The sequence below is a fragment of the Mastigoproctus giganteus genome, chromosome 12, assembly GCF_048544385.1.
Source record: "Mastigoproctus giganteus isolate SK-2022 chromosome 12, ASM4854438v1, whole genome shotgun sequence".
Taxonomy (NCBI): domain Eukaryota; kingdom Metazoa; phylum Arthropoda; class Arachnida; order Uropygi; family Thelyphonidae; genus Mastigoproctus; species Mastigoproctus giganteus.
Window position 1 is genome coordinate 77,534,358 of NC_143586.1, and position 26,239 is coordinate 77,560,596.

General features: G+C 39.5%; 1 protein-coding gene across 2 annotated transcripts in view; it reads left to right on the top strand.

Annotated features, from left to right (window-relative positions):
* LOC150077208 (solute carrier organic anion transporter family member 4A1-like) overlaps positions 1 to 26,239 on the top strand; it is a 748,389-nt gene that overhangs the window by 531,387 nt on the left and 190,763 nt on the right. For both annotated transcript variants that reach the window (XM_090386038.1, XM_090386039.1), the window contains one exon: positions 4,733 to 4,895. In XM_090386038.1, the coding sequence (XP_090242164.1) occupies positions 4,733 to 4,895 (163 nt within the window). The remainder of the gene's footprint in view (positions 1 to 4,732; positions 4,896 to 26,239) is intronic.

Here is a 26,239-nt window from a genome sequence, read left to right on the forward strand (position 1 = left end):
CTTGCATCAGTTCAAGAAGGCGAAGACCAGCTGGTTTTACTATACTAGGCTTACTTCTGTAGAGGTTTTCTAGTGGTGGATTAAATAAATATGACTGAATTGGATGCGAGGCACAGCTTTGTATTTTGACAGCATATTTCAGTAGCAGTGTTTTCCTACGTAGTGTTAACGGGGGCTCATGAGCGTCAATGTAGAGGCTATGTGCTGGTGATGTTCTGAAAGCCCCAAGTGCAGTCCTCAAGGCGCTGTGCTGAACTGGATCAAGCCAGCGCAATACACTTGCTCTGGCAGAATCATAGACAGGAGCACCATAATCAAGACGGGATCGGATTAATGCCCTGTATAGCCGAAGTAAGGAAGTGCGATCTGCACCCCATGTTAGGGCGGATAAAGTTCTGAGTATATTTAACTTTTTTAAACAGGAAGTACGTACATTTTTAATATGGTCTAAGAAATTTAATTTGTTGTCAAGGATTAATCCTAGAAATCTGATGTTACTATTGACTGGGATGGAGAAGTTGGAAATTTGGAGTTCAGGATCCAGATGGAGTTTGCGTTGTCGACAAAAATGGATGGCGACTGTTTTCTGTTGTGAGAGTCGATAGCCGTTAAGGTTGGCCCATTGTTGTATTTTGTTCAGTGATATCTGAAGCTGCCTTTCAATTGATCTCATGCTTTGGGAATGACAGGAAATGGAGAGGTCATCCGCGTAAAGATATGACTCAACTGTGTTTGGAAGCTGTTTAGTGATGGAATCTATTTTAAGAGCAAAAAGAGTGGCACTCAGCACAGATCCCTGAGGAACACCTTCTTCCTGAATGAAAGTTGTAGAGAGCTCATTTTGGTATTTTACTTGAAACGATCTAGTGTATAGGAAGTTCTGCACAAATATGGGAAGGTTTCCGCGTAGACCGAGAGAATAAAGATCACTAAGTATGCCATGTTGCCAGGTGGTGTCAAAGGCTTTCTGTATATCTATAGTAACCATAACCAGATGCTCGTGTTTAACGAACGCATTGCGAATGGCAAATTCAGCCTTGATCATGAGATCTAAGCATGATCTGTTTTGTCGAAAGCCATGCTGACTATTGCTCATGAGATGTTGTGACTCTATGATCCAGACGAGTCTATTGTGGACAATTTTTTCAAGGATTTTGCTGAGGCAGCTTGATAGAGATATAGGTCTATAGTTATGGGGATTGGTTGGATCTTTTCCAGGCTTCAGGAACGCCAAAACAATAGAGTGGTGCCAAGAAGCTGGATAAGTTTTTTCTAAAAAAATACGGTTGTAAAAGACCAGGAGGAGGCGCAAAGCTTTGTCATCAAGATGTTGCAGCATGATATAATAGATCCCATCTGGTCCGGCGGCACCATTACGAGCTGTTTTAATGGCATGCAATAATTCAGGATATTGTAGAGGTTTGTTATATGGCAGAATGAGGGCAGTTTGGAAGTTAATAGAATACCGTTCTCGACTGTTTTTAATTCGTTGGAAAGATGTAGTATAAGCTGATGTTGCCGAGATCTCAGCAAAAGTATTGCCCAAAGCGTTAGCTATATCCGAGGGACTAGTTAAATCTCGCCCATTCCATGAGAGGACTGGAGAGGGTATGGTTGGAAACTTGCCAGAAAGCTGTCTAATTTTTTTCCAGATTAATTTGCTGTCAGTATTTCTGTTAATTGTTGATGCAAAACGAGCCAAGGATTCTTTTTTGGCTTGCCTCTGTATGAAACGTGCTTTTGCCCTTACTTTCTTATAATTTATCAGATTGGCTGTGATTGGATAACGCCGAAACAAATTCCACGCTTTATTTTTTGCTTTTTTTGCTTTGGTGCATTCCTCATTCCACCAATTATTATAGTGCTTTCGACCCGGTGGGTTTGATAATGGTATTGTATCTTTAGCCACGTTTAAGAGATGCGACGTGATGTAGTCTGTCACATCATCAATATGATGGAAACGGATTTTTTTCTCATCGAGAGAGATTGAGGACTGAAATTTTGCCCAGTTTGCTCTTGTAAATTTCCATTTCCTGCAGGGTTTAGTTAAAGGAGTCTGTGCTATCAATACCTTGCATACGATTGGGAAGTGATCACTGCCCATAGGGTCGTTTATAACATACCACTCTATGGTCGGGACCAGTACTGGAGAACAAATGGAAAGGTCTATTGCTGAAGTATTTCCAGTTGGGAGCTGAATGTGAGTGTGCGTGCCAGTATTCAGTATGGTGAGGTTTAGTGCATCTAAAAGTCTTTCAATGAGTCGACCATGTGTATCCAATTTAGAAGCACCCCATAGGGGGTTGTGCCCATTAAAGTCCCCTAATATACAGACAGGTGGAGGTATCTGTATGAGGAGGTCTTCAAGTTCTTTTAAAGAATAAGTATGGTTTGGCTGTAAATAGATTGAGACTAGTGTTATTGCAATATGGAGAGTTATACGAACTGCAACAGCTTCTATTTCAGTTCGAAGTGGGATATGCTTTGTTGGGATCTTTGAATTTATCAGGATTGCTACACCACCGTGGGCAGTATTTGCTGTATTGCGATCTCTTCGATAAAGGCAGTAGTTCTTTATCGATGGAGAAATTTGCGAGGTTAAGTAAGTTTCTTGGAGACAGAGAGCAACTGGAGAATACTGGTTAATTAGATTATGGATATCATCTGTGTTGTAACGAAAGCCTCTACAGTTCCATTGTACAATGATGGCCATTATTTGTGTTTAATTGTTTGAGATGTATCTGACTGCTTTTTGAAGGTGATTGGTTTATGACGTTCCAATTTTTGTTTATCTTTTTTTAGGAAAACTGGCCGACCAGTGTCCATTTCTTCTTCTTCTTCGGCATGTATTTCTAATATTGGATCTTCCGGTAGAGTAGGAGATGTTGCTGGTATTGTAAGAGGAGTGTTACTTGCCTGGTCTGAATGCTTGGGGTTACTGGACTGTTGCTGAGAGAGGACAGCTCGAGCCCAGTCAGAGATTGATATGTTTGAGGGGACGGTAACTTCAGTTTGGGTAGATACTGTTTGTTGTTTTTGTGCAACATTTGCATAGGTACGTTTGGGCATGGTAGGAGCAATTATTTTCCTTGCTTCTTGAAAGCTTACCTTGTTCTCAACCTTATATTTAACAATTTGTTTCTCAGTTTTCCATCTCTCACAAGTTCTAGAATATGCAGGATGGTTACCTTTACAGTTGGGACATGTCTTTTCTGTCGCCAAACATTCAGACTGAGTATGATCGGAAGATCCACAGTTTGGACAAACTGGGTTTCCTCTACATGTTGTCTGAGAGTGACCATACATTTGGCACTTGTAGCATCTCAAGGGATTGGGTATATACGGGCGAACACGGCAAAGTAGATAGCCAGCTTTTACTGTTGATGGTAGGTTTGGGGAATTAAATGTAAGAATGATATTCCTGGTAGGCATAAGGTTATTGTCTTTTTTAGTCATGATTCTTCTTGATGCAATAACATTTTGATCCTGAAGTTCTTGAGTTAATTCATCCTCTGTTACGTTCAACAAATCCCAACTAGAAATCACACCTTTGGATGTATTTAAGGTAGCATGTGGGGTTACTTTAATTGGTATCCCAGCAAAATTTGAAAGTTGTAAAAGAGTTTCTCTGAATGTCTATTTTTTGTTGTTTCTACAAGAAGGTCTCCAGATTGCAGCCTTCTCACAGTCTTCGGAGATCCTGCAATACTCTCCAGGTGTTTCTGGATGAGGAAAGGAGATAATTTGCTGAGAGGTTGTTCCGAAAGTGAATGTAAAATTAAAAAGGAAGGAAACTCTTTGGTTGTTGAATTTGTTTTCAACCTCTTGGGATGTGAAATATCATAATCAATTTCAGTATGTGGCCGAGAGCTTGTCGGCTCTAAAGATGGATAATCATTTTGCTCCATCTTTGCTCCTTTTCGCCCCTGGCAGATGAGCTTTTCTGCCAAGGTTTCCGGCCCCGCCACGGGGAGGCAGGAGCAGTGCCTGGTGTGACCAAGCGAGTAGTAGTAGGGGGTTAGTAATAAGACTATGAAAAAAGAAAGGTGGCTTGCCTTTCTTGCTCTGTACAGGTACTTTTGTAGCAAGAGCAGTTATAAAATAAATAGATTACTTAACGAGAGGAACGCAAAAGAACTATATATCACTTTTTGGAAATCGCACTATAAGGCACAGATAAATCGCTCAGTCACAATCGCTTGGCACCCGGGGCCAGGAATATTAGCAAATTTTGAGATTCTCAGTAGGGCTTCAGAGTGCCTACTATTCATTGTCTCTATAATTAGACAATGAAGTTGTAGTTAAAGTGCATGGGAAGGAAAACAGAATTTGTTATTTCAACTCCAATTATACATGTACAAAATAGTCAAAAACAGAATGATATATCTATGTGATTCTTTCATTCATAACCATACATGACTTGTACTGCTTCTCTTGAGACAGAATTTTATTACTTGTGTCCAAGTTTTTCAAGGTTAATCGTACTTTTTTATATATTAAAATGCCAAATTGCATTCAACATATTTTTTAAAACAAAAAATGTGAATGCCTGTTTTTTTATACCATGTAAATAAATATAAAGCAACAAAATATACACATTTATTAACTGCAGTGCATTTTTATTCTTAAGTTTTAATTATACATTAATATGAAAGATATTTAACAATTAAATATTTTTAGAAAAAAAGAACTATCTGTTATATTAATTTTTCCCCTTTTGTTTTTAACTCAGCTCAACCCTCCTTCCAGGGAGACCAAAATTTCAGGAAGCTTGTAATGCTCATTGCCAGTGTTCTCCAAAACATTATGATCCTATTTGTGGTACGGATGATATTAAATATTACTCTCCATGTTTAGCTGGCTGTCAAAACATTTACAGCCTGAATGATACAAAGGTAAGGAATAGAATGGAACTGTTAACGCATAACTACCAGTTTGTGTATTAATTTCCTTTCTGTTAGCTCAGTTTTCAAAGCTTATGTCGTTGTATGTTATTATTATTTCTCCTTGATTGGGGGTTCCACCTCGTGATGAGTATTGCTACCAAGTGCACAGGGTGATTGTTGTTATGTCTGGTGTCACTTTTGGTCGAGGAACTCTCTGACTATTCTTCAGGTGTTCAGGATTGTGACTTTCTGGAGTTCCTTGTAGGTGCTTGCTGGGAGACCTATTGCTGCTAGAGTGTTATGTAGTCTTTAGCACCATACCCATGATTGACATGATGATCGGGATGATCCTTACTTGATGCATATGCCACATCTCTTTGATCTCCTTCTTAGGTTCGTGTACTTCCTGATTTTTTCCCCATGGGTTTTCTGCAGGTTGCCCGTGTTGGGTACCACTATGTCCATTAGATAGGTAGCCTTTTCCTTCTTGTCCACAAGAGTTATGTCCACTCTGTTGTGCAGGTTGATTTGATTTATATTTTATTGGCGCATTAGCATCTAAGGCTATAATGCGCCAAGACCAGGTAATATATAAAAATTTATTCTCTCAGTGACCTAAGTAGTTAGGCCACCATGTCCAGATCTAAAAACAAAAACCATAAATAAATAACAATAACATATAAATTTTAAATACGATTAAAAACGTTTATTGCTTTCAAAAAGCTAAAAACAGCAGACACGTTGTCATTGTCAGATAAAATCTGACTGAGTGTATAGGGCTCAGTCAGATAATTAAAAGCGGTAAAACGGGTGCTGCTAAAATCTGGACAGTCAATTAAAAGGTGTCTGATCGTTAAAATTGTGCCACAGGACACACACATAGGAGGGTCATCAGCCCTCAGCAAAAATGAATGACTCAAATGACTATGTCCTATGCGGGTCCGGGCGAGAACAATTTCCTCTTTACGATTCCTGCGCAGAATAGACTGCCACGGTTCAATTACAGGCTTTATACGATATAATTTATTCGCAGTCTGTCTATTCCACGAATCCTGCCATTGGGAGTGTATTTTCTCGTGTATTATTTGCCTGTAGTCTGTATAGGGGACTAACAGGCCTGTTGTGCGGGATTGTCTTATCTGTTATTATGACGCAGTCCCAGTACAGCTTGTGGGTTGGGTCTCCAGTACTGCCTCGGGTTCATACTTGTAGTATGTTACACTTACTTCGATCAACTGGTTGTTGTTGTTATGGGAGTTTAATGGCGCATAAGCTACTATGGCTATAATGTGCTTATTCATTTTTAATATAAGGATATGAGAAATTTTCAGAAAATATTAAAAATTCCAATTTACTTCAGAAAGTTGAAAAATTCAAAAAATATTTGCCTTGTCACCAATGAGATTCTCTAATGTTATTGGTTTATCAAGATTTACCAGTGATAGAAGGGTTGATGTTCTGTCTTGTCTATAGCAGGGGCAGTCAATGAGAATGTGTTTAACAGTCAGATTTTTATAACAATGTGGACCCTGTGGTGGATCATCTCTTCTGAGTAAATAAAGATAGTTTAGATGGGTATGACCTATTCTTGCCCTTGAAAGGACTACTTCTCGTCTTGATGTACGGATACTGGAGTGCTAAATTTTCGGATCATGTTCAAATTGAAAGAGTTTATTATTTGTTTGAGAGTGCCATATTGTTGTCCTTTCTGACAAGCATGCAGCTTGAATAGTTAATACATAGTCTGATGGTGGAACATGGGTATTAGTTAAGTCTAAGGTAGTTGGATTTTTTCCAGCTTTATCAGCCATTTCATTGCCAAAAATTCCAGAATGTGCTGGAATCCAACAGAAGGTGACCTGTAGGTGGCGTTCTTCAATTTTTAGTAATATGCTCTGTATTTCGTCTATAACAGGGTTTTTGATTTGATTTCGATTTTATTGGCGCATTAGCAGCTAGGGTTATAATGCGCCAAGACCAGGTAAAAATTTAACATCTCAGTGACCTAATTAATTAGGCCGCCATGTCCAGATCTAAAAATAAATATATAAAAAAGATAAATCAATAAAAGACATAACAACAACATATAAATTTTAAATACGATTAAAAACCTTTATTGCTTTCAAAAAGCTAAAAATCGCAGACACATTGTCATTGTCGGATAAAATCTGACTGAGTGTATAAGGCTCAGTCAGATGATTAAAAGCGGTAAAACGGGTGCTGCTAAAATCTGGACAGTCAATTAAAAGGTGTCTGATCGTTAGAATTGTGCCACACGACTCACACATAGGAGGGTCATCAGCCCTCAGCAAAAACGAATGAGTTAAATGAGTGTGTCCTATGCGGGTCCGGGCAAGAACAACTTCCTCCTTACGATTGCTGCGCAGACTAGACTGCCACGGTTCAATAACAGACTTTATACAATATAGTTTATTTCCAGTCTGTCACTCTATAACAGGGTGAACCTTATCTGAGAAATTACCTAAAGCCATGATTGAACTAAGCGAATCGATGTAAATAACAGATTTTAAAGAGCGATCGGAACAGAGATTTTGGTATTGCTATTGCTATTTCTGGTGCAGGGGCTACTAGGGCCATTTTGCGCCTATCAAGGGTATGGAGTTATTGTGATTATAAAATCATGTCAGATGCGATCATATAGCTATATCTCTTTGAGGAAGCAGAAAAATTCTTGAAGATTTGCATCATTCCCTATAATATGATGAAGTGTTAAAGGTTCTTGATTTGTTGTTGTGGGGGTTGGTTGGCACATTAGCTACTTTGGCTATAATGCACCTATTCATTTATATTAAAGGAAAAGGAAAAGAATCTACTGTCTGAGATGTCCTTAATCAGAAAAAATTAAAAATTCTAGTTTGCTTCAGAAAAAGGAAAAATTCAGATATATTTGCCTTGTCACCTATCAAATTCTCTAGGGTTATTGGTTGTTGAAGGATAACCAGTGATTGCAAGGTTGAAATTCTGTCTTGTTAATAATAGGGTCAGTCAATGAGAATGTGTTTAACAGTCATATTTATATAGTAATGTGGACATTGTGGTGAATCATCTCCTGTGAGTAAATAAAGGTGGGTCTGATAAGTATGACCTATTCTTACTCTTGAGAGAATTACTTCTTCTCGTCTTGATATCCGGACACTGGAGAGCCATATTTTCGGAAAGAGTTTATTATTCGTTTGGGAATGCCATAGTGCTGTCCATTCTGATAGGCGTGCAGCCTGAATCATTAGTTGTTGTTGTTGGTATGAAAATTTCACAACACAAGGGCAACTGTGGCCAATATGTGTCTGTCAGCGTCATTACGTTCATTTTAATGATTTAGGATGGATATATCAGAGTGCATTTATTACTCCTAGATGTTTAATATATATAAAGAGCTCACTTAGGTTTGCTTTGTCACCAAGTACATGAGAGAGGGTTAGAGGAGCTTGCAAGTTTGCTAATGATTGGAAGGATGTGGCTCGAACGGCTGAATATGAGGGACAATCAATCAGGATATGCCTTACTGTAAGTTGTATCTGACAGACAGAGCAGAGCGGTGGATCTTCTCTTAAAAGTAAATGTTTGTGAGTAAGGAAGGTATGTCCAATGCGCAGTCTTGTTAATATAACTTCCTCCTGTCTATTTGTACGTGAGCTAGAATTCCACAAACATAGATCTTTTTTTATTCTGCGAAGTTTATTGCACGATTGGTCCCTCCAAAGTTGTTTCCAGATGGAAGTATATTTGGTACGAAATACATCCCTATAATCTGTAAATTGTACAAACTGAAAGTTATCATGTATATTAAGATCTGGATTTTTTGCGGCTTGGTCTGCATGATTATTTCCTAGAATTCCAGCATGGCTGGGAATCCAACAGATAGACACTTGTTTTCTTGCTTTATGAAAAATTCCGAGTTGTTTTTTGATATGCTGAATCAAGGAATTTGAGGAATGTTTGCTGTTCTGCAAAGCTGCTACTGCACTAAGGGAGTCAGTATAGATTAGAGCAGGTAGAAGTTGATGCTGGGTAATATCATTCAGTGCTAGTTTAATAGCATATAATTCTGCTGTGAAAATACTGCAAACATGAGGCAAGGAGACAGATATAATATATTCCGGTAAAACTACTGCGGCGCCTACTGAGTTGTTCGATTTTGAACCATCTGTGTAAATCTGATGACTGTTTCTATTTTCAAAACTGTGCAGTGCATGAAGCTTCTGTATAACGATTGGAGAGATCTCTTTTTTATTCCTGTTTGTAAGATGTGATATGGATAATGGCACAGTCGGAATCCAAGGAGGTTCTGAGTATATATCTACTGCAGAAATGTTCTGGAAATGTATTTCCCAAACTTGAGCTAAGTGTCTGAGGCGCAGTCCTACTGGTTTATTTTCATTTGGCTTGTGATCATAATTACTCGTCCATGGTGGATTGTGAATAATGGACCAATTTGGATGTGATGGCTGACTGTATATTTTTGCCGCATACATGCACAGTAAATAATCTCGTCGAAGATTCAGCAGGGGTTCCGAAGCATCTGCATACAGGCTGTAGATTGGTGAAGTTCTAAATGCTCCTAGAGCTATGCGGAGAGCATTATGGTGAATGGTATCTAGACGACGTAAGATGCTCCTTCTTGCTGAAGCATATACAGGAGATCCATAGTCTAAACGAGATCTAATCAAAGTTTTATATAATAGTAATAATGTGGACCTGTCGGCTCCCCAGGCCATTGAGGATACTGTGCGCAAGATGTTAAGTTTTAAGAGGCAACTAGTTCGAAGTCTTAGTATATGTTCCTGAAAATTTAGTTTTCTATCTATTGTTAAGCCCAAAAAAGAGAAATTTTGAACAACAGGTAGAGCAATTTTATTTAAGTATAAGACCGGTTCAGGATGAAGACCACGCATTTTACAGAAGTGTATAACAACAGATTTTTTCTCAGATATTCTATAGCCATTATTTTGAGTCCATACTTCTATTTTGTTTATGGATAATTGCAGCTGTCGTTCAATTGTGTTCATGCTTTGTGATTGAAATGAAATGGAAAGATCATCTGCATACATATATATTTGCAATGATGGGGGTATAACCTTTGTGATATTGTTCACCCGCAGTGCAAACAGGGTTGCACTTAATACTGAGCCCTGGGGAACCCCTTCCTGTTGTATATAGATTGTAGATAAACAGCCTTTGTATCGTACCTGAAATGTTCTGTCGGCAAGAAATTTTTCTATAAATTGTGGAAGTTGTCCTCTGTATCCTATTTGAAATAGATCTCGTAGAATTCCGAATCTCCATGTTGTGTCAAAGGCTTTTTCAAGATCTAGATTTACCATCACCATATGCTGCTTTCTTATAAATGAGTTTCTAATATTTGTTTCCACTTTGACATGTAGGTCAAGTGTTGATCTATTTTTCCTAAATCCAAATTGGTGGGGTGATAAAACATTCTCTTTTTCCAGCAACCACGTAAGTCTATTATGCACCATTCGTTCAAGGATTTTTCCCAAGCAGCTGGTCAGTGAAATCGGGCGATAATTATTTGTATAGGAAGGATCTTTTCCGGGTTTGGGAAATGCAAGGACAATTGCGTGCCACCATATATATGGATACAGGTTGTTCAGAAAAATTCTATTATATAGTGCTAGCAGGATTTCCAGACAATCAGAGTTTAGGTGTTGTATCATAGTATAATAAATGCCATCGGGACCTGGTGCGCTATTTGGTAATTTTGTAATGGTTGTAAGTAATTCCTCTTTTAGAAATGGTAGATTATAAGAATGAGATATCTTGGTAGAGAAATTCAATTTACTCCGTTCAGCTTGCTCTTTATATTTTTGAAAGTCAGTGCTGTAGCTTGTAACTGCTGATATGGAAGCGAAAGATTCAGCCAAAATTTCTGATATCTGATCTGCTTGAAAAACGTCCTGCCCTTTCCAATGGAAGATTGGAGATTGTGTGATTGGATATCTTCCACTTAAAATCCGAATTTTTTTCCACACCAAACCAGGATTCGAGTTCCTAGTAAGTGTAGAAGCGAACACGATCCAAGACTTTTTCTTTGCTTTTTTCCGAATTCTCCTTGCTTCAGCTTTGGCTTTTTTATATGCAATTAAATTGGCGGTAGTTGGGTATTGACGGAATCTATTCCATGCTCGATTTTGTTTTGTTTTTGCTGTTGCACATTCTGCATTCCACCAAGAGTTGTACCGTGCCTGCCTTGCCTTACTTATTTGAGGTATTGTAGCTTTGGAAGCTTCTAGCAGTTGATCGTTGCTATATAAGACAGCATCATCTATTGGCAGGGTTTCTATTAATTGCTTATCCAGTTTGATTAATTGCATATATTTACTCCAATTAGCTTTTTTAAAATTCCATATTGTTCTCGTTCCTTCTGCAGGAGTTGATTGTGTCTGTATGGAACATACTATCGGAAAATGATCACTGTTGTAAGGATCATTCAACACGAACCATTCTATACTAGGATAAATTGATGGAGAACATATTGTTAAGTCTATTGCAGAGGTGATACCTGTAGACAAACTGATATAAGTGTGAGATCCGGTATTCAGTAAATTCAGTTGTTGATCATCTATGAGAGTTTCGATTATGTTACCTCTATTGTCTGTGTGAGTAGATCCCCACAAATGATGATGGGCATTCATATCTCCCATAAGGCAGTAGGGAGGTTGGAGCTGCATAGTAAGATCATTTAATTCCGATCTGGAGAGGGGGATATTTGGTGGAAGATAAATGGACGAGATTGTGATAGAAATTCCGATGGCTATTCTTACTGCTACTGCTTCTAAGTTGGTTCTTAATGTTGTTTGCTTAGCTGGTATATGAGTATTTACCAAAATTGCCACTCCTCCTTTGGCAGTTCTGTTATCATTCCTGTCTCTCCGGAAAAGTGTATAATTTTGAAATGTGGGTGAAGATTGAGGTGTTAGATGGGTCTCCTGAAGGCAAATGCAGGCCGGTTTATACTGCTGAATTATATCTTTTATTTCATCCAATTTTCCACGTAAACCACGACAGTTCCACTGTATAATAATATGTTGCATTATTTAGGTCTCGGGACGATTTGCTGAATCTGACTGCGCTTTTGAGTTTTTCCGTTTATCATATTTGGGTCTATCTTTCTTCGCAAAATTAGGACGAGGTGTATCAATATCTTCTGCAGGGTGTAGTTCTAGTATGTTCTCTCTCTGTTCATCAGTGTCCATTTGATCTATATTTGTTTGTTTCTGTTCACACGGTTTATTAGATGATGTTTGCTTTGTTTTTGAAGATTTTACTTCTGATTTCTGCTTTCCAGGCATGGAAGTATCCTGTTCTTTACCACTGGATGTTTCTTGTGAAACTGTTTTTGTCATCAATATTACTTTACTCCAGTCTATAATGTGATTTAGAGGTATTACTACCTCCGTTTGAGTGGCTATAGTTTGCTGTCGTTTCACTGCTGAAGCATAGGGACGTGAAGGTTTGGTTGCAAGTATCTGTTTTCTTGCTTCCGGATAAGACACTTTATTTTCTACTTTGTATTTTTGAATTTGCTTTCCCAATACCCACATTTCGCATGTCTTCGAAAAAGCAGGATGATTTTCGTGACAATTGGGACAGAGTGGTGTAGTGGATGTGCAGTTTGCTTGATTGTGGTCTTTTGATCCACAGAGTGGACAGATGGGATCACTGCGACATGTCGCCTGAGAGTGTCCGTATCGCTGACAGTTGTAACACCTTATTGGATTTGGTATATATGGTCGGATTTTGCAATTTAAATATCCTGCTTTAACTGAATGGGGAAGAGAAGGATTGTTAAATGTGAGAATTACTGATCGGGTTGGAATGAGAATTCCGTCTTTCTTCATCATTATCCTCCTAACATGAATTACTTGTTGTTCTGTTAGCTCGCTCAGTAGTTCTTCCTCTGAAACAGTCAAAAGGTCCCATTCAGTAATAACACCTTTCGATGTATTCAGGGAATTATGTGGGGTAATTTCAACTGGTAGTCCTGCAAAAGTTTTCATTTGTAGTAATTTTTCCGATTGATGACTTAATGAGGTTTCTACTAAGAGATCACCTGATTGTAATCGTTTTATCATTTTTGGTGATCCAACCATGGACTCTATAGTCTTCTGAACTAAGAAAGGGGATAATTTTCCCACGGGTTGTGATGATAACGAATGTATCACCAAAAAAAAAGGGACAGTAGGCTGAGAGCTGTTGATTTTCATTCTCTTAGCCTGAGACATGTTCAGCTGTAAGTCGTCACATTTATTGGAGTTAGCTTTCTCCAATCTTGTGTTATTAGTATTTTGGTCCATTTTCAACTCCTTTTAGTCCTGGGTGATGTATTTTCACCCAGGTCCAGCCCCGCCACGGGGAGGCAGGAGTAGTGCCACCAAGTGACCAAGCGAGTAAAATAGAAGGTTAGTACACAGAAAAATTAAGAAAGGTTACTTTCCTTTCTGAAACTTCTTCCTTATACTTTAAGAAAGAGAACTTTTATTATATATTTGAATAACGGAAGAAAAAACGTGTGAACTTAAAGTGAAAAGCTTATCTCTCTAATATAATTGCAATAGAATTCGCAGGGAAGATCGCTTGGCCTCAAGATTCGCTTGGCACCCGGGGCCTGAATCATTAGTGCATAGTCTGAGGCTTGAACAGGGATATTGGTTAAATCTAAGCTGGTTGGGTTTTTTGCAGCTTTATCAGCCTGTTCATTGCCTAAAATACCAGAATGTGCTGGTATCCAGGAGAAGGTGACCAGTTGGTTGTTGTTGTTGTGGGGGTTTTATGGCGCATAAGCTGCTTTGGCTATAATGTGCCTATTCCTTTATTGTAAAAATATATGAGAATTTCTTGTCACATCAGAAAAGGCAGAAATCAAAAATGACTAAAAACTCCAATTTTCTTCAGAAAATTAAAAAATTCAGGAATATTTGCATTGTCACCAATGACATTCTCTATAGTTATTGGTTTCCGAAGGTTAACCAAAGATAGCAGGGTTGTATTTCTGTCTTGTTTATAGTTGTTGTTGTTGTTGGTATGAAAGTTTCACGACACAAAGGCAACTGTGGCCAATATGTGTCTGTCAGCGTCATTATGTTCATTTTAGTGATTTAGGATGGATATATCAGAGTGTATTTATTATTCCTAGATGTTTAATATATATAAAGAGTTCACTTAGGTTTGCCTTGTCACCAAGTACACGAGAGAGGGTTAGAGGAGCTTGCAAGTTTGCTAATGATTGGAAGGATGTGGCTCGAACGGTTGAATAGGATGGGCAATCAATTAGGTTTAATTTGATTTGATTTGATTTTTTATGGCGCATTGGCAGCTAAGGCCATAATGCGCCGTCAAATTTTAAAACGCTACTAAACATTTTGGTAGCCAGAGCTACCACGTCAAGTAATTAATTATTGTCAAAAGATGAGTAGTAAAAGTATAAAAAGTATTAACCTTAGATTCTTGTATAAAAATTAATAGACTGTAAAAAGTTAAAAACGTCAGACATATTGTCTCTGTCACCTATAATCTGACTAAGTGTAAATGGCTCAGTCACATTACAAAAAGCGGTAAAATACAAGCGCCGTGCTTCTATAAAAACAGGACATTCTATTAAAATATGACGGATGGTTAAAATAACATTACATATCTCGCACATAGGTGGGTCATCCGCCCTCAGCAAGTAGGAATGGGTTAGATGACTATGACCTATGCGGAGCCGAGCAAGAACAACTTCCTCTCTTCGGACCCTGTGTATACTGGACTGCCATTGCGTAATTTCAGGCTTAATGCGATGTAATTTATTTGTGGCCTGTCCGTGCCAAGAATCTTGACATTGGGAGAGTAAACTAGAACGTATTATTTGCCTGTAGTTTTATAGGGGACTGACAGGCAATGATTATCCAGGGAAATAGCTGATTTGGCAGCAGTATCAGCTAATTCATTTCTCCGGATCCCAATGTGGCTTGGGATCCAGCAAAAGCGAATATCGAATTCTAATTCCACGAGAGAAAAAAGAATCTTCCGGATCCTGGACAGGATCGGATGAGGGTTATACCTCACCGATACTAGAGCCTGTAATACGCTCAATGAATCACAATAAATCACATACCTCTGGTAGTCGCGATTTTTAATGTGATCTAGGGCTGATTGTATTGCATGCAACTCTGCAGTATAAATGCTAGTTTCTTGTGGGATCTTATAGGATAATGTTTTGTGAGGGAACACAACAGCAGATCCCACATGACATTCTAACTTTGAGCCATCTGTGTAGATTGGCAGAAAGTCAGAATACTGCTGTCTATGTGATGCAAAGAGTTGCTGGTAGACAGATGGCGGTGTAGTAGCCTTCTCCCAGATCTTAAGGGAGAAGTCGCAAGTTGGAAAATAAGCATGCCAGGGTGGAAAGAATTGCCTTGGTGACTGGGCAACGTTGTCTACCGTCAAGTTTAGCTCATTCAGCAGCCCTTGAATGCGAATACCAAAAGGTTTGTTGGCAGTCCGACGGGTGTTGTAGAGGTTTTCCCAGCGTGGCTCAAAAACGGATGGCCACGTGGGATGATCGGGCAGGGATTTTAATTTAAAGGCGTACTGTAAGGGACATCTGTTTACGTCGAAGAGACAGAGATGGTTCCTTTGCTTCAACGTAAAGGCTTTGGACAGGAGATGTGCGAAATGCTCCAGTGGCTGTCCGGATGGCTTGATGGTGGATTGGATCTAACCACCGAAGTGCACTATCTCTAGCAGAACCATAGACCTGAGACCCATAGTCGAGTTTGGAACGGACAAGTGCCTGGTAGAGACGAAGAAGGGTTGCACGATCTGCGCCCCATGAGGTTGACGAAAGGGCACGAAGGATGTTAAGCCCTTTGACACATCTTGTCCTCAGCTGACGAATATGTTGTAAAAATGTCAGCTTTTTATCGAAAATAAGTCCAAGGAATTTGAATTCTGCTACAACTGGGATGTTATTTTGCCCAAGCCTTAATTCTGGGTCAGGATGAAGATTACGTTTGCGACAGAAATGTACACAAACAGTCTTCTGTGATGAAAATCTGAACCCATTAGCCAAAGACCAAGCTGTAAGATGGTCAATGGTTTTCTGCAGTTGCCTTTCAATGACCCTCATATTGCATGAATTGCAAAATATAGCAAAGTCGTCTACATAGAGGGCATTGTTTACAGTGGGTGGAAGTTGTTCTGTGATAGAGTTTATTTTGATTGCGTAAAGCGTAACACTTAGAACGGATCCTTGTGGGACTCCCTCTTCCTGAGAGAAAACTCGAGAGAGGGTGGATCCTAAACGGACTTGAAATTGGCGATTCGAAAGAAAGTTTTTAATGAAAAGAGGAAGGTTACCTCTAAGACCAAAGTTATAGAGGTCTTTTAAAATTCCAAATCGCCAGGCTGTGTCGTACGCTTTTTCAATATCAAAGAAAACTGCTACCAAATGCTCGGATTTAATAAAAGCATCACGAATGGACGTTTCCAATCGGATTAAATGATCCAGAGTGGATCTATTTCTTCGGAAGCCGCACTGTGTCCTGGAAAGCAGACCATTTGATTCTAAATACCATACGAGGCGTGCATTAACCATTCTTTCCAGGACTTTGCACAAACAGCTTGTCAGAGCAATAGGACGATAGTTACTTGGATTGCTAGGATCCTTTCCTGGTTTTGGGAAGGCAAGAACGATTGCCTTCCGCCAGGAATCCGGAAATTGTTTATTAAGAAAAATTCTGTTAAACAGAATTAAAAGGTGATCCTTACATTGTGGTGTGAGGTGTTTTACCATTTCGTAGTGGATGTCATCGGGCCCTACAGCACTTGCGTGTGTGAGAAAGAGTGCAGCATTTAATTCCTCCTGTGAAAAGGGCTTGTTATATAATTCAAGCCCTTTTGAATAGAAGTTCAGGGGGTTTTTCTCATTTTTCTCTTTCAGGGCCAAAAACTCTGCGGGAAAAGATGTTATTGCAGATATTTTTGCAAATGTTTCCCCTAGAGTATTTGCTACTGCAGTTCGATCTGCAATTGGACATCCGTTATGCTCGAGGATCACAGAAGGGCATGGTGGATATTTTCCCTTCATTTTCCGGATCTTATCCCAGACTACTTTTGAGCTAGCAGCCTGAGTTATGGAAGATGTAAAACGAATCCAAGATTTCCTTTGGCTCTGACGTCGTACATAACGCGCTTTCGCACGTGCACGTTTAAATGTTATTAAATTTTCAGTTGTGGGATATCGGCGGAATATCCCCCAGGCTTTGTTTTGTGCTTTTTTTGCTGCTGTGCATTCGGAATTCCACCAAGGTTTCGGAAATAGTGGGAACCGGCTAGATGATTTTGGGATTGCAATTGCAGCTGCTTGGACAATTGTTTCTGTGACGTACACGACTGCATCATTGATTGGCACCTGACTGACTGTAGCGATGTCAAGATTTGCCAGATGTTGAAAGGCATTCCAGTCAGCCTGATCAAGCTTCCACCGCGGTAAACTAAATGGAAGACACGGTCTACCACTAGTTAGGGTGATTATCACGGGGAAGTGATCGCTTCCATATGGGTTCTCCTCTACCTCCCAAGCAAGTGAAGGAAGGAGAGAAGGGGAGCAGATAGAAAGATCAATGGCAGAGAATGTACGGGTAGGCATGTGGAAGAAGGTGTTTGTTCCCACATTTAAGAGGGAGAGGTCATTGTCAGTGAGCATATGCTCTATGACTCGTCCCCTTCCATTGATGTCAGCACTACCCCACAGAGTTGTTGTTGTTGGTGTAGAGGTTTTTCGGCACAAGGGCAACTGTGGCCAAAATGTGCCTATTCAAATATTTGGAATGGTACCGGAGTTTGCCTTATTTGTTACTAGATACATTCATAAAGTCTAGTTTGCTTGAGATAAGCGAAAGCTCATTCAGATTGGCATTGTTTCCCAATAGGTGGGTTAGTGATAAAGGTTCTTGCATTTGTGTCAGGGAAAGGAAGGTAGTATTTCTGATATGGGAGTAATACAAACAATCTAACAGAATATGTCGAACTGTAAGTTGTGATGAACAATGCATGCATACAGGAGGGTAATCGCCCATGAGCAGGAACAAGTGGGTCAGGTGTGTGTGCCCTATGCGCAATCTTGCCAGTATTACTTCTTCATGCCTATTTTTCCTCAAGCTCGAGCTCCATATTTGTGGTTCTTGTTTAATTTCAAATAATTTATTGTTTGTCTGTGTCTTCCAAATGTTTAACCATTGTTCCCTACAGATACGTCTGATATGTTTTAATAAATCTATATAGGGTACTTGGTAAGATGGAGGTGCGTTGCTCTTTGGGTGCTTAGCTGCCTGGTCTACTGTTTCGTTACCTGTGATTCCAGCATGCCCTGGAATCCAACAGAAACTTACGGTATGATTCACATTCCTCAAATGATTTAGACGAGACTGGATTTCTTTTATTATGGGATGTGGGGTTGAGAAATTGTTACTTATTGCGGAAAGCGCACTCATAGAGTCTGTATAAATTAAACTATTAGTGTTGAGACAGATATTGATATTGTATATAGCTAGGTGGATTGCTGTTGTTGTTGTTGTTGTATTGGGGTTTTTTGGCACAAGGGCCTCTTGGGCCATATTGTGCCTATTCAGGATTTGTTTGTCACTTTGATCACAGTCTATCGTACAGATTTATGTGCTTCAAATAATTAAACAGTTCCTCGAAATTTGCTTCATTGCCAAGAATATCAAATAACGTTAATGGTTCCTTTAAGTTGGACAGGGAGCTAAAGCTTGATTTTCTGACTGTTGAAAGTTGGGGACATTCTATGAGGATGTGTTTTATTGTGAGCTGCGACTGACAGAAGAAACACTGAGGAGGATTCTCTCCGATAAGCAAAAACAGGTGAGTTGGGTGCGAATGGCCGATGCAGAGCCTTGCTAGAATCGCTTCTTGTCGCCTGCTTCTCCTGCAACTAGATGTCCACAGTTGTGGCTCTTTTTTTATCTGCAGTAATTTATTATTGGTTTGAGTTTTCCAAAGGAGAGACCATTGTTTCCTGCATGTTGTTTTAATGACAGATTTGTGATCGGTGTAGGGAACTTTTATTTGTCTGGAAGATCCAGCGTCGGGATGCTTTGCAGCAGCATCCGCATGTTCATTGCCTGAGATGCCAACATGACCAGGGATCCAGCAGAAGGTAACCTTCTGATTGACTGTTTGATAGTGAAATAACTTAGATCGGATCTCTTTAAGAATGGGGTGAGAGGGACAAAAAGTAGATTGAATGGCAGTGATAGCACTTAAGGAGTCTGAATATATCAAGGATTCCTTGATATGGTACTTGTTTATATTATCTAGAACCAGTTTTATTGCGAATAATTCTGCAGTATAAATACTGCATTCAGTGGGAAGAGAAACAGCTACTGAGAAGTTGGAGGAGACTGCTGCAGCACCTACGGCTGTATCCGTTTTGGAGCCATCAGTATAGATATGTACTTTTGCTGAGTTTTCCAAGGAATGCGATTTATGGAGCTGTTCAAAATTTGTATTAGCCAGGGATGTCTTCCCCCATCTTAAAAAGAAATTGTCACAGAGAGGTACGAATTCAGTCCAGGAGGTTCGGGAGTACCAAGGTCTTGGAAGACATTCTGAAAATTAATGTTCCTACTGATCATGAGCTCTTGCAGTCGAAGCCCTGCTGGGCGATTCTCATTAGGTTTATTTTGATATAGTATGGTGTATTTAGGGTCGAACAAGTGCTGCCAGCTAGGATGTGATGGAATACTCTTAATCTTTAGTGCATAGTTACATAATAAGGATTTTCTCCTTAGGTGCAGTGGAGGTTCATTTGCCTCAATATACAGGCTGTGGATCGGAGATGTTCTAAAGGCTCCCACAGCTATCCTAAGGGCACTATGCTGTATGGTGTTCAGTCGTAATAGGGAACTGTTCCTAGCGGAGTCATAGACAGGTGATCCATAATCTAAGCGTGATCTTATTAAAGCTCTATAGAGATGGAGAAGAGAGCTTCTGTCAGCACCCCAGGACATGGCGGAAACGGCTCTTAGGATGTTCAGTTTTTTAAGACACGTGGTTCGAAGGTAAGATATATGGGAAGCAAAATTAAGTTTATTATCTAAATGTAGCCCCAACAGACGAAAATTGTTAGTGACAGGTATCAGGCTGTTTTTTAAAAATATTTCTGGATCCGGGTGGAGTTTTCGTTTTTTACAAAAGTGAATTGCAGTGGATTTTTTTTCGGCTAAAGAATAACCATTCCGCAGTGCCCATGATTCTATTTTAGCTATGGAAATTTGAAGTTGTCTTTCAATGATGTTCATAGTTTGGGATTGACAGGAGATAATGAGGTCATCAGCAAACATATAGGATTCTACTGTATTTGGTACTTCCAGTGTCATGTTTGTAATACTTACTGCAAATAATGTTGGACTTAGAATAGAACCCTGCGGTACACCCTCCTCTTGTTCAAATGATTTGGATAAATTGTTCATATACCTTACCTGAAACGTTCTGTTGCATAGAAAATTTTGTATGAATTGAGGTAACTGACCTCTCAAGCCGAAAGAATGGAGATCTTTTAGTACACCATATCGCCAGGTGGTATCGAAGGCTTTCTCAATATCGAGATTAATCATGACTAGATGTTCTCTCCTTATAAAGGCATTTCGGATGTTTGCCTCAGCTTTTATCATCACATCTAGCATGGACCGGTTCTTTCGAAATCCATACTGGCTGCTGTTTAGTAAGTTGTTTGCTTCCAGGAACCACGTTAGCCGCCTGTGAACCATTTTTTCAAGGACTTTTCCTAGACAACTAGTCAGTGATATTGGCCTGTAGTTATGCGGAAAGGTACGATCCTTTCCTGGCTTCGGGAAGGCTAGAACAATTGAGTGACGACAGGAGAGTGGGTAGGTATTTTCTAAGAAAATACGGTTGTAATATTTTAACAATGTTGTTTTTGCTCTGTTGTCAAGTTGCTTTAACATTATATAATAGACCCCATCTGGACCAGCAGCACTATTTGGTGTTTTATTGAGTGCCCCTACTAATTCTGCTAATGTGAATGGATGGTTGTATGGATGTGAAACTGCCGTAGAAAAATTAATCTTACGCTTTTCTGCAGATTCTTTAATTCTTTGAAAGGTTGGGTTAAAGGTGGATATTGCTGATATGCTGGCAAATGATTCAGCTAAGGCATTTGCTATTTCTGCTGGTGATGACAACTCCTTCCCTTCCCAATTTAGTATTGTAGCTGGGGACTGGACATATTTGCCATTGAGCGTTTGAATTTTCCTCCAAATGATTCTACTATCTGTGTCCTTATTTATACTTGAGGAGAAGCTGATCCAGGCTTCTTTCTTTGCATTTCTTCTTATTTTGCGGAACTTGGCTCTTAGTCTTTTGAAGTTAATTAGGTTACTAGTTGTGGGGAATTTACGAAATAAATTCCAAGATCTGTTTTTTTCCCGTTTCGCATGCGTACAATCTTGGTTCCACCAGTAGTTACTGTGTTTCCGTTTCCCTGGTAAAGATTTTGGTATTGCAATGGTGGCAGCTAGTAATATTTGAGTAGTAATGTGTTCCGTGACATTTTCTATGGTCTGAGATTGTATAATTTTATCATCTAATTGAACATGAGAGGCATATTCATTCCAGTGTGCCCTACGGAATATCCAAATGGAGCGACGTGGGGAAGGGGAGTTTGCTCGTGTTTGGAGTTTGCAGAGGATTGGCAGGTGATCACTGTCCATTGGATTGTTAAGAACAGACCACTCCATAATAGTATATAAGGAGGGAGAACAGATCGAGAGGTCTATTGAACTCATGGACCCAGTCGAAAAATGAATGTAGGTTGGCTCGCCAGTATTTAAAATGGTGAGTTGATAAGCATCAAGAAAGGATTCTATTAGCTTACCTCTCTTGTCAATTGTTGGAGATCCCCCACAGCGAATGATGTGCATTGAAGTCTCCGAGCAAGCAGAACGGAGATGGTAGCTGGTCTATTAGATTTTCTAGGTCGTCTGAAGTGAATAAGAAATTAGGAGGGATATATATTGACGCTATTGTAAGAGTGATGCCAATTTCAATACGCACTGCCACTGCTTCAAAAGGGGTCTGAAGAGCAATATGTTTCAATGGAACGTTGTTTCTAACAAGAATTGCCACTCCTCCACAGGCTGGCGAGTCTATTCTCCTATCTCGTCTGAAGATGGTGTAATTTTTAATGGTGGGACACACTCGTGCATTTAAGTAGGTTTCCTGTAGGGCTATGCCTGCTAGATCATACCGGTCGATGAGATCATATAAATCGTCTTTTGTATTGCGAAAGCCTCTACAATTCCATTGGAGGAATCTTTCCATTAAGTGGTTTTGTTGTTTATTTTTGTTTCTGACTGCTTTTTAGTTGAAACTTGCTTAGATCGATCCAATTTCCCTTTCTCTTTTTTTGGAAAGTAGGGACGTGTGACATCCATCTCATCAGTCGCATGCAGTTCTAATATACCATCATCTGATTCATTGCGTTGGTCAACATCCATGCCCGTAGCTACTGGTGGGTTCAGAACTTTAGTTTCTGCCACTTTTGGTTTTGCTGTTTGAGGCACGTCGGTTGGAATGGTAATTGGGGTGTTACTGGCTTGTTCAATTTTTTGTTGAGGAGGACACTGTTTGGAAGCAGAGAGCAAAGAACGTGCCCAATCAGAGATGGATAGATTTGGAGGAACTGTAACATCTGTTTGAAAACCTACTGACTGAAATTTTTTAGCAGCAGTGGCATATGTACGCTTTGGTTCTGTTTTGAGTATTTCTCTTCTTGCCTCTGAGTATGTGACTTTATTCTCGACTTTATATTTTTGGATTTTTTTCCCTTGTTTCCATAATTCGCATATTTTCGAAAAAGCCGGATGATTACCTTTACAGTTTGGGCATTGAGAAGTAGCAGAGCATTCGGATTGATTATGATCCTTTGATCCACAGTTTGGACTTATTGCCTCACCTCTACATGCAGTTTGGGAGTGTCCGTATTTTTGGCACTTATAGCACCTGATTGGATTCGGGATATAAGGACGCACACGGCAATGAAGATAGCCGGCTTTAACAGATGTTGGTAGGATAGGAGAACTAAAAGTGAGGATTATACTCCTTGTGGGGACAAGGATACCATCTTTCCGAATCAGAATTCTCCTTGCTTGGATTACTTTTTGTTCTCGAAGTTCTTGGACTATTTCCTCTTCTGATACATTTAACAGGTCCCATTCTGCAATTACCCCCTTCGAGGAGTTTAGGGTGGCATGGGGAGTGACCTTTATTGATTGTCCACCAAAGGTAGTCAGCTTTAATAATTTTGCAGAATGTTGAGAGTTACTAGTCTCTACAAGAATATCCCCGGACTGAAGTCGCCTTACCGTTTTCGGTGAGCCTGCAGCAGACTCAATACATTTTTGTATAAGGAACGGCGATAACTTACTCAGAGGCTGCTCTGAGAGAGAGTGTAGAATGAGGAATGATGGTATCTCCTCATGAGGGGTTGTTCTCAACCTCTTGGGTTGAGAGAAGTCATTATCGTTATCATTTATGTTCTCTCGTCTTGAGCTCAATGGCTCTAAAGGTGGATACATATTTTTATCCATCTTTGCTCCTTTCAGCCCTGGGAGAGTGGATTTCTTCTCCCAGGTTACCGGCCCCGCCACGGGGAGGCAGGAGCAGTGCCGCTAGAGTGACCAAGCGGTATAAAAGTTAGTACGTTAATTTAAGGAAAAAAGAAGAAAGGTGGTTTTTCCTTTCTTAAACTAGCTTACGATTTGTAAGACTAAGTTGCCTAATAATAGGAAAGTAAGAAAACTTTTATAACTGAAACAGAACTATATCTTTGAGAAGACGCTCTAATAATCACTCAGGAAATTGCTTGATCACTATAACGCTTGGCACCCGGGGCCCCAGGTGGATTGCATAAAGTTCTGCAGTATAACTGCTACATTCAGTCGGGAGAGATACAGATACTATAATTGTGGGAAAGACTGCTGCAGCACCTACGGCATCATCTGATTTTGAGCCATCAGTATATATATTAAGCAGCTCTGCGCATTGCTAGCGACATGTGCTTCGTGCAATTTCTTGATGTAACAGCTTTCCATGGACTTTTTTCCCCATTGTTGGAAATAGGTATCACAGTAAGGTGGGTTTGAGGACCAAGACGGATCAAATATTTTGGTTTCTTTGAGCGTGTTTTCAAAATGAACATTCCAGCAATGCATCAAATCTTGTAGTCTAATACCAGTTGGTCTATTTTCAGTGGGTTTATTGTTATAGAATGTTACCCTTTCAGGATTGAAAAGCAGCGGTTGATTCGGATGATCTGGAAGACTTTTAATCCTGGCTGCATAGTTGAGGAGTAACATTTTCCTTCTGAGGTGGAGTGGTGGTTCGTATGCCTCTATATAGAGACTTTGGACCAGAGATGTTCGAAAAGCTCCAAGAGCAGTGCGAAGAGCACTGTGCTGTATTGTATTCAGTCTTGTAAGTACAGTTTTCCTAGCTGAGTCGTATACTATTGAACCATAATCTAGACGAGACCTGATGAGCGAACGATACAAATGCAGGAGAGTGCATCTATCTGCACCCCATGCCATGGCGGAGATGGCTCTGAGTATATTGAGTTTTTTCAAGCAGAGAGTTCTGAGATAAGTTATGTGCATGGAAAAATTAAGTTTAGTATCTAATATTAAACCTAAAAAGCGGATATTGCTGGCAAGAGGGATTGGTTGGTTTTTTAACTTAAGTTCAGGCTCTGGATGTAATCTGCGCTTTTTACAGAAATGAACTGCAATTGTCTTTTGTTTTGACAGGCGATAACCATTTTCTACAGTCCATGTCTCTAACTTATTTATGGTAAGTTGTAACTGCCTCTCTATGCTTTTAATGGTTGGTGAATGGCATGATATAGCAAGATCGTCGGCATACATATATATTTCTACGTTTTTGGGGATATTCTGCGTCATGGTATTTAGTCTAATTGCGAAGAGGGTAGGACTAAGTATGGACCCTTGAGGCACCCCTTCTTCTTGAATAAAATATTGTGAAAGTACATTCTGGTGACGAACTTGAAAGGTTCTGCACTTGAGAAAGTTCTGGATGAATTGAGGTATGTGTCCTCTCAACTCTAGAGTATACAGCTCTCGAAGAATGCCATACCTCCATGTGGTATCGAATGCCTTTTCAATATCTAGACTCACCATTACCAGATGTTCATTTTTAACATATGCATTCCGAATGTTAGTTTCGGCTCTTACCATAAGGTCCAAACAGGATCTGTTTTGTCTGAAACCATATTGGTTGATATTTAGTAGCATTTTGCTTTCTAGTATCCATTTTAATCTCCTATGTATCATTTTTTCTAGTGTTTTACTCAAACAGCTGGTTAGGGAAATTGGTTGATAGTTTTGTGGAAGCGATTGATCCTTTCCTGGTTTTGGAAAGGCAAGAATTACAGAATGATGCCATGAGGAAGGATAAACACATTCAAGAAATATCCGGTTGTAGAATACTAGTGATAATCTTAAAGCTGCATTATTTAGGTATTTAAGCATTATATAATAGATTCCGTCCCGTCCTGCTGAGCTGTTTGCTGATCTGTTTAGAGCTTCTTGAAGTTCAGCTAGGATGAATGGTTGATTATAAGGAAGGAATTGGTTGGCATTGAAATTTAATTTATATTTTTCTGCACAGGTTTTGATTTTCAGAAAAGGATTGTCGTACTCAGAAGCTGATGATATTTGACTGAAGGTCTCTCCAAGGAAATCGCCTATTTCCTTTGGGGAGGACAGTTCTCGTCCATTCTTAATCAAGATTGGAGCAGAGAAGGGAATGTACTTATTATTTAATTGTTGGATTTTCTTCCATATTAGCCGACTGCTGGTGTCCTTCGTAATGGTACTGGCAAATGTTATCCACGCTTCTTTTTTGGCTTGTTTCCTGATTTGTCGTGCCCTTGCCTTTTGTTTTTTATATAAAATGAGGTTGGCTGTTGTAGGAAATCTACGAAATAGGTTCCAAGCTTTATTTTTTTCTCGTTTTGCACTCTTACAGGCCTCATTCCACCAGTGTTTTGCATGTCTTTTTTGGTTTGCAGAGGATTGAGGAATTGCCTCAGAAGCTGCTGCCAAAATTTGTGCGGTGATGTGCTCTGTGACTTTATCTATTGGGTGGGTTTTAATAAATTGATCATCAAAATTAATACAGAATGATATTTTGTCCAGTTCGCTTTTGTGAATTTCCATTTTACTCTGTAATCTGGAGAGTGGGATTGTTTTGTTTGAATTTTACATATAATT